At 46.9% G+C, this 16,779-nt stretch overlaps 2 protein-coding genes across 3 annotated transcripts in view; both read right to left on the bottom strand.

Moving 5' to 3' along the window:
- Nucleotides 1-16,779, bottom strand: part of frem1b (Fras1 related extracellular matrix 1b) — a 295,010-nt gene that overhangs the window by 106,092 nt on the left and 172,139 nt on the right. For both annotated transcript variants that reach the window (XM_085982850.1, XM_085982849.1), the window contains 3 exons: nt 12,817-13,002; nt 7,207-7,403; nt 4,290-4,515 (listed from right to left, as the gene is read on the bottom strand). In XM_085982850.1, the coding sequence (XP_085838976.1) occupies nt 4,290-4,515; nt 7,207-7,403; nt 12,817-13,002 (609 nt within the window). The remainder of the gene's footprint in view (nt 1-4,289; nt 4,516-7,206; nt 7,404-12,816; nt 13,003-16,779) is intronic.
- Nucleotides 1,102-3,873, bottom strand: LOC147122106 (uncharacterized). Its single transcript, XM_085977003.1, has 3 exons — nt 3,778-3,873; nt 2,456-2,639; nt 1,102-2,297 (listed from the first exon to the last, which is right to left on the bottom strand). The coding sequence occupies exons 1-3, from the start codon at nt 3,871-3,873 to the stop codon at nt 1,156-1,158; spliced, it is 1,422 nt and encodes a 473-aa protein (XP_085833129.1). The 3' UTR covers nt 1,102-1,155.

The following is a 16,779-nucleotide window of genomic DNA, read 5'->3' on the forward strand; positions in this document are numbered from 1 at the left end:
CCAGTTCGCCGCGCATCGCTGCATCCGGCAGGTCACCGATGCACTTTACGCGAGGAGACACCAATTCATCTCCTTCCCCATGACCCAACACAAGCAGGAGCAGCGTGCAGTCGGATTTGGCAGGATCGCGGGCTTCCCCATGGTGCAGGGCGCCACTGACTGCACGCATGTGGCTATGCGGGCACCTATCCACAATGCCGAGCATTACCGCAACCGCAAGGGCTACCATTCCCTAAATGTGCAGCTGGTGTGTGACCACAGGCAGCGCATCCTAGCTGTCAATGCCCGCTTCCCAGGAAGCAGCCACGATGCATTTATCCTGCGCCAGACTACTGTGGCTGACATGTTCGAGGCACAGCCTCCACCAAGGGGATGGCTTATCGGGGACAAGGGCTACCCTTTGTGTACATGGCTCATGACCCCGCTCCGCGCGCCCACGACCCCAGCGGAGGTGGCATACAACGAAAGCCATCAAGCCACAAGGAACCTAATAGAGCAAACGATAGGCGTCCTCAAGCAACGGTTCCGCTGCCTGGATTGTTCCGGAGGAGCTCTTCAGTATTCGCCGGATAGAGTCTCCCAGTTCGTCGTCGTGTGCTGCATGCTCCACAACCTGGCGATCCGCAGGACTCAGGCACTGCCATCTGACATTGCCCCACCACCTCAAGAGGATGAGCTGGAGGACCATGAGGAGGAGGAGGAGGAGGAGCAGCCTAGGAGGGAGCGACAAGGTCCAAGGGCCATCCGCCGGTGGCTTATTGTTCGACACTTCTAGGCCCCCTGTCAGGGAATGGCCTGGGCCAATGAATGCAGCTGAAGGCAGCCGCTCCGCAAGCCCTCAGCCGCTTAACCCAACAACCAGTTGAAACATGACACCTGCACATGGTGAAAAAATAAAAATCTTTATTTCACAAACTCAGGGCCCTTCCCACATGGAACAGCAAAACAGAGAAGACCTCCAAAAAACAGTCGAAAACTTCTGTCACTCCCAAAACCTGGGGAGGACTAACAAAACTTCCACATGCAAATGGCCTTCCTCACCGGCCTTACAAAAAAACGCCCCCCCCCCAACACAAACACCCCCATAAAAACAAACAAGATAATGCCCCCCAGAACAGAAGCCCCCGCATGACCAAAACCCGCGCTCGCCACACTCTACTCGGCGTGCCGAGAGGGCGAGTCCTTAGAGAGCGTTCTCTTGCCCCGGCCCGACCTGCAGCTGCACCTCAAGCTGGGCCCTGAGGCTGGGGCAAGGCTGGGGGAAGGCTCATCAGGGCGACAATGCGTCTCGCCAGATGCCCTTGGGGGTCGCCCTACACGAGGGCCGGCCCGGGAGGGGCCGGCTGGTGGCTGCTGCAGCTGTGGGTGGCCATCTTCAATTCCTGCAGCAGCTCGTCGCACCCTGGCTGGGGGAGTGGCAGTGTCGCCTGCACCAATGGGGACAAGCTGGCTGGTGGCAGGCGCGCGCTGCTCGCCAGAGACACTGGCACTCGGCCGGCCTGGCAGGGGAGCAAGCGCACCAATGTGTTGGCCGCCAGACCGCTGTGCTGCAGCAGGGTGGCGGCTCGCCTGGCGACGCCTCCGCGCCAGTGCGAGGGTGGCAGAAGTTAGTGCCCCAACTGCCCTGGCATGTGCCCGCAGCTGCTGTGCCAGTGTCTGCCCAGCACCTCTCATGTGGCGACTGGCGTGCTGCGCTGCGGCGAGTTGCTGCACCCCCCTGTCGTGCGCTGCCACAAGTAGGTCCACCCCCCTGGCGTGCGCTGCCGCGAATTGTTCCAGGCCCCTGGCCTGTGATTCGGCGAAAGCCACCACACTATGTGCCAGGCTCTCCATGGCGCGAGGCATCTGCTCCACCACCTGCATAAACTCCACGTGGCGCCGCTCCGACGCCGCCGACATGTCGTGCAGGAGGCGCACCTCCTGGGCGACATCCGACTCCGGACTGGAGGGCGGACTCGCCCTCTGGGCAGAAGGCTGGCGTGGCGCCGGACCCTTGCCGCGTTCGGCCACCCTACTGGGACCAGGTTCTCCCCTCCCCTCCACCACCTGCCCCCTCTGGGCAGAAGGGCGGCGTGGTGCCGGACCCTTCCCGCGTGCGTCGACGCCACTGGTACCAGGTTCTGGCCTCCCCTCCACCGCCTCCCCCCGGCTCTCCTGCACGCCAGACGTCTCCCCTCCATTGCCATCTGATGCGGAGGAGGGTTCCCCGGAGGTGCCGCCTTCCTCCTGGTCCTCCACGTCCTCCTCCTCCGAGGGCCTGGCTCTCTGTGCTTCAGGGAGCACCTCCTCCTCAGAAGCTGAAAGCAGGAAGGCACAAGTGTAGCTTTAGAGTGAGGACAGGCCGACAGCCAGGGAGGCCGCAGTGGTGCATTATGCGCATTTTGCGGTCAGTGGGGAAGGATGTACATCTGATGCGCGAGGGCAAGGAGAGAGGTGCACCCGGTCATGTCCTTACCAGTGGGTTCCAGTACAGGGTCCGCATCGCCGATCGCGACAGGGCCTGTCACCCGGGCACGCAGGAGTCGTGCCACCCTCTCCTCCAGATCAGTCAGCTCCTGGTAGTCGGGACGCCCTCCACCAGTCGCTACCTGGCTCCTGGCGTTCCTCGCCAGCTTGGCCTGCAAGAGAAAGGAGGGTCTCTAAGTACAGTGTGGTGCCCTGCTGCTGTGTGTGAGGCCTCCCATGGTTGAATAGCTTGGACAGTGTGCTGCCCTGTTGCTGTGTGGGAGCCCTCCCATGGCTGAATAGCTTGGACAGTGTGATAAGTGCAGAAAGAGCTTTGATTAACATGCAAGTGCCATTGCAGCGGGAGGAGGGCTGGGCATTAGGCCTTTGATGTCCCTTTGGCCCTAATGGGAGGTGCACATGCAAGGATGAGGGGGACAGTGGAAAGGGTACTCACCTTCACCATCCGACTGAGGTCATTGAATTTCTTGCGGCACTGGTCCGCACTCCTGGGAACATCGCAGTTGGATGAGACCCTGCGGGCAATTCTGCTCCAGGCGTTCCTGAACTGGCTCCTGGGAGCCTTCCTGCCACTAGCCGGGCACACAATCCGTCTTTTCTTGTGTACCCCATGGATGAGCACACTCAGCGCATGCTCAGAGAAGCGCTGTGCTCTGTCACGGGCCCTCTCCATTCCTCCAGGCGCTGTTTTGGCACACCACCAGTGCTGAGGCCTAGTTGCAGCGCTACAGCATGCAGGGCGTGGCAGCAGTCAAAGTTGACCCTTCCCCCTTTAAGAGCTGGCCGGCGTCAGGGTGTCTGCTGACACTCAACACATGACCGCACCTGCGCTGCGCCCGGAATCGGCGATATCAAGCCGCATCGCCGGATTAGCGCCTGAACACAGCATTGCAGCGCCAGTTTCAGCGCTCGGCCAGAATCTGGTCCAACTTCACTGAATTTCGGCGAGTTGGCCTGCAGTTTCCGGCGGGCGCTAAATTTACCGAGCGCCCGACTTTAGCGCCCCAAAACTGTGCAAACTGAATTTCTAGGCCAATATTCTTAATGTAAATTTTAAATAAATGTAATTGAGTTAATATTGAAAACAGCTATTTTCTACATTCAATCTACTAAAATTAAGGAGCTCGTTAAACTATACTTCTTCCCAGTCTTCAGTCGCACTGTTCAGATCATCCAGTGTGAGATTTTCATGTTTCAGACTATACACCATAACCTTTTACTAAGTGAAGTAGCACCCAGACCATAATGTGCCACAGCTAACCCAAAATAGCAGACACCTGTTTGACTCTGCATACTTTCTTTGACTGTTACTTGAAGGATTGTCTGTAGTTCCTGATGCTCTAATGAGATGAATACTCTATTAGCACAAACTTCATCAGTTAATTCCAAAGGCGATCCTGAATGCATGATGACCCACACAATGCCTGATATTTGACAGGAATGCATCAGGCAGCCACTGCTATTTTTCTCATTCTTTAGCTAATAATATGGGATGCTCTTCTAGTAACAAATAAATGGTAAACTAGGCTGGTATTGTATTGTACCCCTAACCAGATAGTAGATCCTCAACTGTTACTGATAAATGACCACCTAGAAATTTTACTTAGAAAGCCCAAGAACAAGTTATGGACAAAAGAATTCCAAAATCATTTCTTCTGACTTATTACTACATTTATTCTGTATATGTCAGTATTACAATAGGGATTGAACCATGTTTTCCACCTTTACGAACACATAAAGCTTGCCACAGAGGAACAGATATTGTGCTATGCAGTAATATTTGGTGTCCAGCAGAGGACATCTGTAGCACGTTGTATACAGACCTTGTTTGAGTTCATCCATGCTAAAGCTGTGTACTGGCAGATCATTATGTAGGACTTCAGCATTCATCTGTCTGTATCTGGCAATATCATTGCCATAGATGCCATTCAGGAGCACTCCATGGGCAGGGGGTCTAACCACAGAGAAGATCAGTGTATCAGGAGGAACATCCAGGTCTACTGCATTCAGCACTCCAGGGCCAATCTCACATATATCACCCTCTATTATCTGCATAAAAAGACAGATTCGCTGATACACATCGGAATTTAAACAACAAATGTTCTCAACATGCATTAAGTTATAGATATTGGCCTAGAAATTCAGTTGCGTTTGCGCCCACATATTGGCTATAAAGTGGTTTGCGCCTGAAGTTTTTTATCGCCCGAAATTCAGATGGACCCTAACATCGGCGTTAGCCGGTAGCGCCGCGCCGGCACCGATGACGTCATCGGTGTGCGCAGCGCCCCGGTTGCAATGCTATTCCGGCCCGATGGCCAAATTCAGTTGCGGCCGCCTCGCCCGTGGCAGCCGCAAACAGCGTTTGTGAAACGGGGTCTTGCAGCTCCGAAAGGCCAGCGCATAAAGGTGGAGCGGCGGCCGGCAGCTTTCCCGGCGGCCGCCTGCCCGCACCTCCCTCCCCGGACTCCTGCACCACCCCCCCGCGGCATTGATGTCTGAGTCCCGCGAGCCCGGCACTTCTCCGTGGTGCCGGGCTCATTTGCCGGGGGAATCCACCGGCGATCTGACGGCTGCAGGCAGCTCCTCCTTAAGAGAAGGAGGAGGCCTGCAGTACCCCAGCCTGCCGCACCGCATCGGGTTCCGCAGCGGCAGCTGGACGCCTGAAAGTGACATTCATCGCCCCTAGCGAGGCGGCCAAACCCTGCAATAGCGCCCGCCGCCGTCTTGGCCCGTCGCAACTGAATTTTAGGCGGGCGCTACGGGAATCCTGGCGAGCGCAAAATTTCGGGCGCAAAAGACCTGGCGGGGCCATACCGAATTTCTAGGCCATTGTATGTTACTATAGCATGCTTTGAAAATAATTCTGTAGAAATTTTGGCCAACTGCGTGGGATTGGGGGTCGGGCGGGGGCGGTTACAGAGGAACTGTGGCATGATTCTGGTGGAGGGAATGCACAATTTGGAGTGGAACTCAGATCCTCTGGGTTTCTGCCCCTCTTAGGTTTCTCAAAAATTGTATGGGAGGTGAGGTTGGTAGCTACTTCTTAGGCCTCCCTTCATAACATCAAAGACGAATTTGGGAGCATATCTGGAGCATTCAAAAGTTATAACAACAACAACTTGCATTTATATAGCACGCTTAATGTAGAAAAAGATTCCAAGGGGCATCACAGGAGCAGACGATGGGGGCCGAGCCAAAGGAAATATTAGAGGGTTCCCAAAAGCTTGGCCAAAGAGATAGGTTTTAAGGAGGGTCTTAAAGGAGGAGAGAGAGATTGGGAGGCAGAGGGGTTTAGGGAGAGAATTCCAGGCTGTAGGACTTAGATGGACGAAGAGATAGTGGGTTGAATGGAGGGTGTCACAAAAGGTCAGAGTGAGAGGAATGGAGAGTTTAGGGGGAATGTAGGGCTAGAGGAAGTTGCAGGAATAGGGATAGATGATGGATTTAAAGATGGGGATGAGAATTTTAAATTTGAAGCATTGGAGTTCCTTGTTAAGAACTGTTAAAGTCTTGTTAAAGATCAATCATTATAAACATATGCAAAATTATAGTAGTTGAAGGGGATATGAACAAAAGTGAATTCGGAACATGCATTAGGCAAATAAATGGCAAGAATCTTAAGTATCACAGCTTTCATAGAACATCATGAGGGTTAAATCAATAAGTTTGTGCAGAGTAACAGCTTTTCAAAAGTTAACACTCGTGAAATTAGAAAATAAGTTAGTCCACTGGGACATGTAGTTGTTCTGTCCAAGCACACTACAATATAAGTTATAGACCACAGATGCAAAACCTCCATTGGCATTACTCCTGTCCTCTAAGATCAGCTTGGTTATTTGCAGAACTGCACTAATTACAGCCAATTTATTACCAGAAGGAAATGCAACAGTTCGTATAATGCACCAAATTTTAGAACGATAACCAATCAGGAGAACCCCCGAGTAAATTCCCAGCCTAGCAATCATTCCAAACTGCAACACTTAATAACTTCTCAAAATGTACCAGGGAATTAGTGATTCCCATTCTCTTTTTAAATAAATTTTTCACCCTTAGTGACAAGGTCAGGGGGGAGAGATGGTACGTCATAGCTAAACTTGATCTTGTCCTCACCTAATATCCATACACAGTATCCTCCAGACTGAAACAGTCCATTTGTAGAACAACCATTCCAGACTGTTTTTTTAATCCAAGATTGGCATAACTTAACTACTCCTTGATTTAGCTCACCTTCTGTACTAATCTTTTCAACTTGGTTGTGTCCTACATACTGAACCTTGGTTTCTAACTTTAAAAAAACCCTCAAGGATTAAACCTGGTCTGTTTGCCTCAATATGGAGCCATTAGGAAAAAAACAGTGCATCATCTTCTCATGGAAACTTGCTCCTACCACAACCAGTGGTGAAAATTCACAAACGCTGTCATTTGGTGTTTACACTTGAATTACACATGACACACACAACTCCATGTGATGGAGAGTATACTCATGTTGATATACTGTTTGGATTTCTTTCCTCTCAAATCCAAACAACTAGATGTGATTCAACTGACTGGCTTTCAGATTAATGGTAACCAAATGGTCATTGAACTGTTATTAATGATGGAACATGTGGAGAGATCTAAAACATCTTTAAAAAAAAACCTCTGTCATACAGAATAAAATATAAAATAAAGTCTGAACTACCTGACATAGACCATGAATAAATATGAATAGTTTTGTTTCTTCGCTATGTCCGTACTTACAGTGATGTTTCCCAGCTGCATATCTGGGGTTTCATCGTTGATTGGGTTGATGATGACATAAAACGGCACTGCCATGGATTTATGTACAGCGTCACTAACAGATACCATAAATTGGTCAGCTGTGGGCTCCATCTGGTTATGTCTGCACTGGACATAGTTGATGTAGCCTGCCCCGAGGTGATATAGACTGAAGGAAGCTATTAAAAGAACAGATCGGATCAAACATCTATGTTTTAAGTTGCATACAAAATAAAAATCTTTCAAAGTAATTCACATTCATGCCACATTCCTCTAGTTGGGTGCCTGGGATATAGTCCATAAATTTATATTGCTTCCCAGCCCGACAGGATAATACATTTAGCCTAACATTGGAATCACGCAGCAAAAATCAGTCGGATCAGCCAATAGGAGGTGACTTACAACAACTGTGACAATCCATTCATTTGTATCAGAAAAGAAAGCGGAGTGCTAGGATTTAACATGCTAAAAGCGGTATTAAGATCCTGAACCTCATTGCTGTCTTATCACACACAAGATTATAAACAATTAATTTGAGATCTTGTTATAGAATCTACTGTTCTTAAGCACATAGCACCCACTCCCCTAATATAGCTTTTAAAAATACCACATATTTTACCGCTTCTCTTAAGATTATTTGGTATTATAGGTTAACTTAATTTAAGTGCACCCCATTCACACAATACACACTGATCACCAGTTTACACAGTTCAAGGGCACTGGTCACTTGTTAGAATAACTGAGATAATTTTACCAGATATATAATGCTAAAACTGGTGCTGCAATAATGTCATTGTGTCATCATTCACCAATTTACATTTGTATTGCATCTTTACGACAATAAAAGATCACAAAGCACATCATAATCGGAGATCCTTCATGACTGTATTTAAACTAAAACTATAAATAAAATGTTTCTTAAACTTGAATATTTCACATGAAAACTGCACTATAATAATTTGCATCGCATCAGACTTTGCATCTGCTGTAGCATGAACCTTTCCAGTATCTAATTTGGCAATTGTGGTAATGACAGCTTACGATCAGGTTATTTGTTGTCCCAGGACTGTAGCATGACTCAAAATTCCCTGAAGGCATAATAATAACACCTTAAGAAAGCAAAATCTGAGTTTGGATGCTGATTCTTCCCTAATCCTTCCAAACACCTCGTTATTCAGTAGATGTTACATTCAGAATGAAGGCGTCATGCTCTGACCTCTTTAAGCAGTTTTTTGAGCAACTCTATTATTCTAAATATAAAACAGCAATTTTCTCAATAACATTTCAAATGCACCATCATTACCCTGGATCTTTGAAATAATCACTGAAACCAAATTGGTCTAATTGGACAAATGTGGCGTGTTCATTTCTTTTAAACTTACCTAATTTATATCAGTTTGGATTTCAAGCTCCATCAGCGGTATGCTTTGTGATAGATTACAGCACAAAGTGCACATCAAGTTGATTACAACCTACAGAAATCCATACCTGATTTGGAAATGTAAACAAAACACAGGATCTGAAATCCAAACTTTTGATTTGGATTTCCCAGACACGCTTTAGGTGTACTGCGGCGCTTGTAAAACCTTCAGTACTGACACATAACAACATCCAGGAAAAGCAGTTAGACACTTATGAAGAATACTGAGTAATTGTTTTGATTATTGTTAAATTAACAAATCCCTGGTCTCAGAATGTATATTACCAGATGGAGAATCTGTCACAAAGGGGTGGTCTATTCATAACACACTGTGAGTCATATACTTAAATACTTTTCTTTCATAGATTTTTTTATGTCCCACAATCAAAATATCAGGTGGACACAATTGTTCAATGGACATGGGAGGATGTTTCCCCTGGCTGGGGAGTCTAGAATTAGGGGTCACAGTCTCAGAATAAGGGGTCGGCCATTTAGGATTGAGATGAGGAGAAATTTCTTCACTCAAAAGGTTGTGAATCTTCGGAATTCTCTACCTCAGAGAGCGGTGGATGCTCATTGAGTATATTCAAGACAAAGATAGATAGATTTTTGGATACTAAGGGACTCAAGGGATATGGGGATAGTGCAGGAAGGTGGAGTTGAGGTAGAAGATCAGCCATGATCTTATTGAATGGCGGAGCAGGTTCAAAGGGCCAAATGGCCTACTCCTGCTCCTATTTCTTATGTTACTATATTTGAGCAATAGTATTTTGTTAGCAGGGACAATAAAAAACCCATTGTGACATAGCTGTAATAATGATTCTTTAATGCATCACAAGCAGCTAACAAGCCACTTTAACCAACATATATTACAAAACATTTCTTATTTAACTGTGGAGTGTGCTTATATTTCTATGTGGCCCCTAGCAGCAAATTCAGGAATCCTGTTTCACTTACCTGGTTCTGCAGTTTCTTATTAACTAATTATAGGGAAACAAGATTACTTTTTTTCATCTAGGAGGTTGGCCAACAAGCACGCTCCAGAGACAATAAGCATGCCGATATATCAGAGAGCATGTAAATTCAGTGTTGACTAAAGTGAGGAGCTAGAGGGGGGCTCAGAAGAAGTTATAAGACTTAAGAAAGACCACAAAGATAGACAAGAATATTACAGGTACTGCAAAGTAGCAGCATAGTACAGACATTAGTCATAACAGACCTTGTGCTTGCAGTGACAAGTACACATTACTCGATGGGCCAGTTGCTTTCCTGTATAGTCATGGCATGCACAATGCAATGTATTAAATCAGTACAGTAGTCAGTACAATTCTATGTGTGGGTTCTGATTATAATATTTTCAATCTCTTAAACTATCATTGAAAAATGTGATACAATCCATAGGAAAGGCTGCAGTATGCGCAGCTCCATGTCCGCATTATCTTGATGGCTTCTCAAGTCATGGTACAGTACTTCTTTCTCACATCCTTTTGTGCCTGTTGAGTTCTAAACCAATATTGATATGCTCAATAATACACATTCAGACATCTTGGGCCTCAATGTAGTTACTGGCTTGCCTACTGGTCTCAAAAAGGTAATTCTATTATGCATGCATGCCTTCAAGGAGGATGATGAGATCTGTGGTATTTGAATATTGAGATCAGCCACCGCTTGTGCATTCTGATGTCCTCACTGCTGTTGCAAAGCTGAAATTATGGCCTGTTTGGAATTCCTGGTTATTAAACAGCTTCTCAACTGAAAAATGTGAAAGTGAACGTCAATGCAGGTACATGCTGATTGGTCAGTTTCTGCTGGGTAAGATTATCAAATCAGCTCAGAGGAAACCAAGGTGCATGAACTAGTTTGATGGGCAGATGCTACTCACAACCAGAAATAGGTGAGCTTTAATAATTACTTCTATAAGAAGAAAATATGCCTTTTTGGTCAGTTTTGACATCTTCCTATACTTCTCCCAAAGTTCTTCCCCCTTTCTTTCTTTTTTTGTGCTTATCAAGGTGAGGAACTTTCAAGCTGGGGGCAACATGTAGATGCGGCAAAAGAGGGTGCCAAGGATAGATACTTTGGGAACTCCAGAAGTAACGGTGCAGGGTGAGAAGAGAAACCATTGCTGGAGATGCTCTGGCTACGATTGGATAAGTAAAAGTGGAACCAAGCGTGGACAGTCCCACTGAGCTGGATAATGGAGCAGAGGAATTCGAGGAATATGTGCCAAAAGCTGCAAGTAGGTCAAGGAGGATGAGGAGGGAAAATTCACCATGATCACAGGTGGCAGACACGCAAGTGAGGCCTGTTTCTGAATGGTAATTAATGTCAGAGAGATTTACTACCATTAGGAAAATGGCAACTAAACCAAGGATAACTTCAACAAAAAAAATTGTTCTTTGGTCAGTTCAGTTACTTCAGACCACCACTCCTGATGGACATCACTGTGAAATTCCAGAACCCCCCACCCATGGGACAGACATCAAATTGTGTGTCTGCCCTTTTATGCTAATGACCCTGCCCCTGAAATTTGGTATAGTCTTAGTACTGGGGCATATTGGCTGGCAGAAGTCCTGCCCCGTCACATTTCCAGTAGGGCAACGGAATTTCCAGGCTCTTAACATAATTGGCAGGTTTTGATATCAATCTAAAAGTAACATTCCTATGTATAACTGAATTTAACTGTCTAATACATTGCCTCTCGGTTACACATTTTCTGTTATTTCAACTACAGGAAACTTTGTGCTATCCGGCACCGACGGGACCGAGCTGTTGCCGTTCCCTCAAAACTGCCGGACACTCCAGCGCTAATGTTGAAAGATACGGAAGCTTCTGAACTCCGTATCTGTCAACAAACCCTGTTGCTTACAGTCCAAGCGTCTCTGTAGCTTAGCAGCAGCTTCAGCAGACCTTGCAGAGCTTGACTGTTGAGGAAAAAAGCAACGAGAAAAAAAAACCCAACAAAAACGGCACCTGATTTTCGCCGGTGGCTTGAGCATTCCGGACAGTTAGCCTCCGGATAACACAAAATTTCCTGTACTTATGTCTATGAATGATGTATAAAAAAATAAAATTTACATCCTGAAGTTGCAGTCAGATTTTACGTAAAATTGGAGGTCATGACAATTAGGTAACTTAGTTGGGAGACCTCTAAGGAAGAGAGGGACATTTTTCTTCAATGATTAGACCACAGGGGCTAGAAATTCAGTAGGCTTTGCACCCAGTTTTCGCCCAAAGAGGGCTTTTGCGCCACTTGCTGAGCTTTCGCCGATATTCAGCGCTGCGGTAATGGCGGCGTTAGCCAGTAGCGCTACGCCGCCGCCGATGACGTCATCGGTGTGCGCAGTGCTCCGCTACCGACCCGACCGCCATATTTAGTTGCGGCCGCCTCTTCCGCAGCGGCCGCAAACAGTGATCAGAAAACGGGGCCATCCTGTAGCCTTAGTGGGGCGCTTTAAGGTGGAGGTGCGGCCGGCCGCTTTTTCGGCGGCCGCCTGCCCGCACCTCCTTCCCCGGCCTCCTCCACCCCCCCCCCCGCGGCATTGCCGGCTGCTTTCCGCGAACCCGGCACTTCTCCGTGGTGCCGGGATCATTTGCCGGCACTATCCAGCGGCGATCTCCCCGTTGCAGGCACCTCCCCCTTAAGAGGAGGAGGCCTGCAGTACCGCGGCCTGCCGCTCCGCAGCGGGTGGCGCAGCGGCGCCTAGAGCGCTGAAATTCAGTTTCAGCGCCCCAAGCGGGGGCGGGCACACCCTGGAATAGCGCCCGGTTCCGACTTGGGGCGCAAAAACTGAATATCTGACGGGCGCAACTGGCTCCGCGCTCAGCGCTAACTTTTGGGCGCACGCCAGCTGGCGGGCCCAAAGTGAATTTCTAGGCCCAGGAGTTTTATTTAATTATATAATTACAGGAAATTAGTACTTAATGGGATAACTAATCATCAAGCCATGCATTGTTTATGCTTCAGGTTGTGAAAAGAAAATAATCTCAATATTAATTTTAAATAATTAATTTTGACAATTTATGTAAGTTATCAAAAGTTCATTGCATTTTTGCAGTTACAGTGGTTATTAGGTACAAATTATTCAAAGACTGTTCTTTGTATGTGTTCAGCAAGTGTAAAAGTTTAAATCGTGTAGAAATGGTTAGGAGATTAAACTGACATTTTTTACCTATGTTTATTCCAGCATTACTCTTCTCATATCCTGGTGATGGGAGTGTGTTCTCCAGATATCCATACTGGGGCAAACTCTCCAGCACAAAGATTAGGTCCTCTGAGATGGTGTCTTCATCTGTGGCAGACAGAAAGTCCAGTACCAAACTGGCTTGCGATGCTTCATCCACTGTAAACACATCTCCTACAAATGAAGAGGTTATGCTGTGTTATTATACAATTAAAGCAGCTTTACTGTGCCAATATAATAGTAAGTCTCACAAGGGCTGCAAGGAATATTATGGGCCGTTTATACAGTGCAGTTTGCATTGGTGCAAAGTGTTTTGCCTTTGCATCAGTGAAACTGTTTTGAAGGCAGTCAGATTCAGTTCTGGCTGGTGGTGTGAAACCACATCGAGGAGATAGTCTTGCATTATTTCACGCTGATTGCAGTATAAATACAATTGGTGCAAGGCAAACTTAAGAGTTTCCAGATGGTCATTTGGAAAGCCTAGAAACTTTTTAAACTCCATTTTTAAATTCTTTAATGTTCGCAAAAAGCCAAATGTCCCGTTGGCTCTCAACTAACATGAACATTTTAGTTCAAATCTGGACCTCAGTTAATGGAGCACTGTGCGTCTATCTTCTTCTTCTTAGGCAGTCCCTCAGAACCGAGGATGACTTGCTTCCACGTTAAAAATGAGTTCGCAGGTGACTGATTAGTCCAATGCGGGACCTAGTCTCTGTCACAGGTGGGGCAGACGGTGGTTGAAGGGGCGGGTGGGTGGGGTGCTTGGGTTGACGTGCGCTCCTTGCGCTGCCTGCGCTTGCTCCCGGCGAAGAGACTCGAGGAGTTCGCCGCCTTCCCGGATGCTTCTCCTCCACTTTGTGCAGTCTTTGGCCAGGGATTCCCAGGTGTCGATGGGGATGTTACACTTTTTCAAGGAGGCTTTGAGGGTGTCCTTGAAGCGTTTCCTCTGCCCACCTGGCGCTGTCTTGCCGTGCCGGAGCTCCGAGTAGAGCGCTTGTTTTGGGAGTCTCGTATCGGGCATGCGAACAATGTGACCCGTCCATCGGAGCTGATTGAGCGTGGTCAAAGCTTCGATGCTGGGGATGTTGCCCTGAGCAAGAACTTGCAGAGGCAGCATTGGTGGTACCTCTCCAGTGCTTTGAGGTGCCTGCTGTACATGGTCCATGTCTCTGAGGCATACAGCAGGGCGGGTATCACTGCCGCTCTGTAGACCATGAGCTTAGTGCCGGGTTTGAGGTCCTGGTCTTCAAACACTCTCTTCCTCAGGCGACCGAAGGCTGCACTGGCACACTGAAGGCGGTGTTGGACTTCATCACAAGAATCCTCCTCAATCGCCTCCTCCCAGTGGCCGAAGAGCTCCTCCCAGAGTCGCAATGCGGATTCCGCCCACTAAGGGCACAATGGACATGATCTTCACCACACGTCAATTACAAGAGAAATTCAGGGAACAGCACCAACTGCTGTACATGGCCTTCTTTGATCTCACAAAGGCCTTCGACACTGTCAACCGTGAGGGATTATGGAGTGTCCTCCTCAAATTCGGCTGCCCTCAAAAGTTTGTCACCATCCTCTGCCTGCTTCACGACGACATGCAAGCCGTGATCCTGACCAACGGTTCCACCACAGACCCAATTCACGTACGAACCAGGGCCAAACAAGGCTGTGTCATCGCACCAATGCTCTTCTCGATCTTCCTTGCTGCAATGCTCCATCTCACCCTCAGTAAGCTCCCCACTGGAGTGGAGCTAATTTACAGAACAAATGGAAAACTGTTCAACCTCCGTCGCCTCCAGTCCAGATCCAAGATCGTCCCATCCTCTGTCGTCGAATTACAGTATGCAGACGACGCTTGTGTCTGCACTCACTCAGAGGTCGAACTCCAACCCATCGTCAACACCTTCACCGAAGCGTACGAGAGCATGGGCCTTACACTAAACATCCGTAAGACAAAGGTCCTCTACCAACCTGCCCCCGCCACACAGTACTGCCCCCCAATTATCAAAATCCACGACAAGGCCTTGGACAATGTGGACCACTTTCCATACCTCGGGAGCCTACTGTCAACAAGGGCAGACGTCGACGATGAAGTCCAACACCTGTGCATTTATTCAAGCACACATGAATGCAGAGATTTGATTGTCCTGGCAAAATGTAACTGATGGCATTACACTGTTAAGCTAGCTCTGCATTGCTTGAAGCATGTATTGATCTCAAAGCAGTACCTTTAGTATAACAGTGTCATTAGAAACGAGCCATGGGAACAGGGGTCATCAGAATGCAATGTTGAACTGTTCTAGTTCCCACTCCATCTCCACAGGTTGTACAACAATCAATATATGTACAAAAGCAACATCTTTTAGCAAATGAGGTAGCTGATATTTCTCAACATTTCATTGAATAAATAATTTACTCCATGAACTCAACTTTGCATATGTAGTCAGTTGCTTGTGCCTTATGTAATTGGTTTCTTTTATTGTGTAAATATCCTAGCACACCAGCAGCCTTAACAAATCTGGTACATTGCTCATTCAGTGTAGACCATCAGAACAAGTACTCTCACATTCTTTTGCTCAGTGCCCTTGGTCAATGATGGGAAGAAAATAGCCATGTTCCAGCTCCTGATAGTAATACAGTGATTCCTGCTGGAAAGGTCATATATTTGGACTGCAGCTAAGGGCAGGATCATCTGTTATGTCTACTATGATCAAATGGCCTGCAAACACTCATGACGGGAATTCCCTTGGGAGTTCTCCTGATCTGCCACTGTAACTTTGGCAGAAGATTAGCAGAAATATTGTTGATGCCTCTTTCCGCTGATCATCTGCAGAAGTTATGGCTCCTGATCAGGAGAATCTCCAAGGAAATTCCCAATATCACTACCTAAAATCACACATGAAGAATGACCACTTACAACAAATTGTATTTATATAGCGCCTTTAATGTAATAAAACATCCCAAGGCGCTTCACAGGGGCGTTATCAAACAAAATTTAACACCAAGCCACATAAGGCGATATTAGGACAGGTAACCAAAAGCTTGGCCAAAGAGGTAGGTTTTAAGGAGCGTCTTAAAGGAGGTAGAGAGGTGGAGAGGTTTAGGGAGGGAATTCCAGAGCTTAGGGCCTAGGCAACAGAAGGCACGGCCACCAATACGTACGTCAAGTATGGATTGCTGCTGGCACTCATGAGGCTATACCTCAGCATTTTCAGGACAGAAGGGGGGAAAAAATGGAGGGAAAAAAAGTTTTTAAATCTCAGATGCTCCATAGTGTGGCAAATATATGTAATTCGGTTTCAAATTTATTTTTTTCATTTGTGTATATTTAACAATGGCATTTTGAGATATAATAATATTTAGCTGATATTCCTGACTTTGCCTAATAAAGTTTCATTAAAGCCACACAACACTTGTAAACACTTAGAAAACACCAATTCTATAATTTTACATTCATATCTATCTATCTAAATCAAAAACTGCATGTGGGCGATTGCCCACAGCTCCCATATGGGGTCTAGCATCTGTGTTTGGTGGATACAATATTTGCAGAATCTTAACTTTGAATGCAGTGGACTTGCAAACTACCCGTGTATATTAATATTTCCTGTGACTGCACAGTCTAGCAGATGGATTGTACTGTCACCAGTGACCTTGAGCAGTTTTCTGCATGAGTGCAGTTTCAAAGTCCCTTGTTCATACTAGGCCTTACATCCTTTCTGATGATGTGACCATCATCACATGTAGATTTCAAAAGTGAGGCCAATTTCTCTCTGGTCACTTATCTGCTATGGACATTAACACAATTTCCTATTAATGTTAAACCCACATCTTTCTAATAATTTGCTGATTGAGACCATTACATTGCAGTTATCTAAGATGATACATTCTAGGGATTAGAAGAAAGACAGTCTGCATATGGGCATATTTTCTTGGAGTGAGGTAAACTTTTGTATT

Source organism: Somniosus microcephalus, chromosome 3 (genome assembly GCF_052327205.1).
Source record: "Somniosus microcephalus isolate GS21.2 chromosome 3, FLI_Smic_1.0, whole genome shotgun sequence".
NCBI lineage: Eukaryota > Metazoa > Chordata > Chondrichthyes > Squaliformes > Somniosidae > Somniosus > Somniosus microcephalus.

Coding starts and splice junctions, on each gene's coding strand:
- LOC147122106 (XM_085977003.1), bottom strand. CDS start 3,873: ATGCATTCAGGATCGCCTTTGGAATTAACTGATGAAGTTTGTGCTAAT. Junction 2,640..3,777: donor AACTACAGACAATCCTTCAA/GTAACAGTCAAA, acceptor CACTGTACTTAG/AGACCCTCCTTTCTCTTGCA. Junction 2,298..2,455: donor CCCTGTACTGGAACCCACTG/GTAAGGACATGA, acceptor TCCTGCTTTCAG/CTTCTGAGGAGGAGGTGCTC.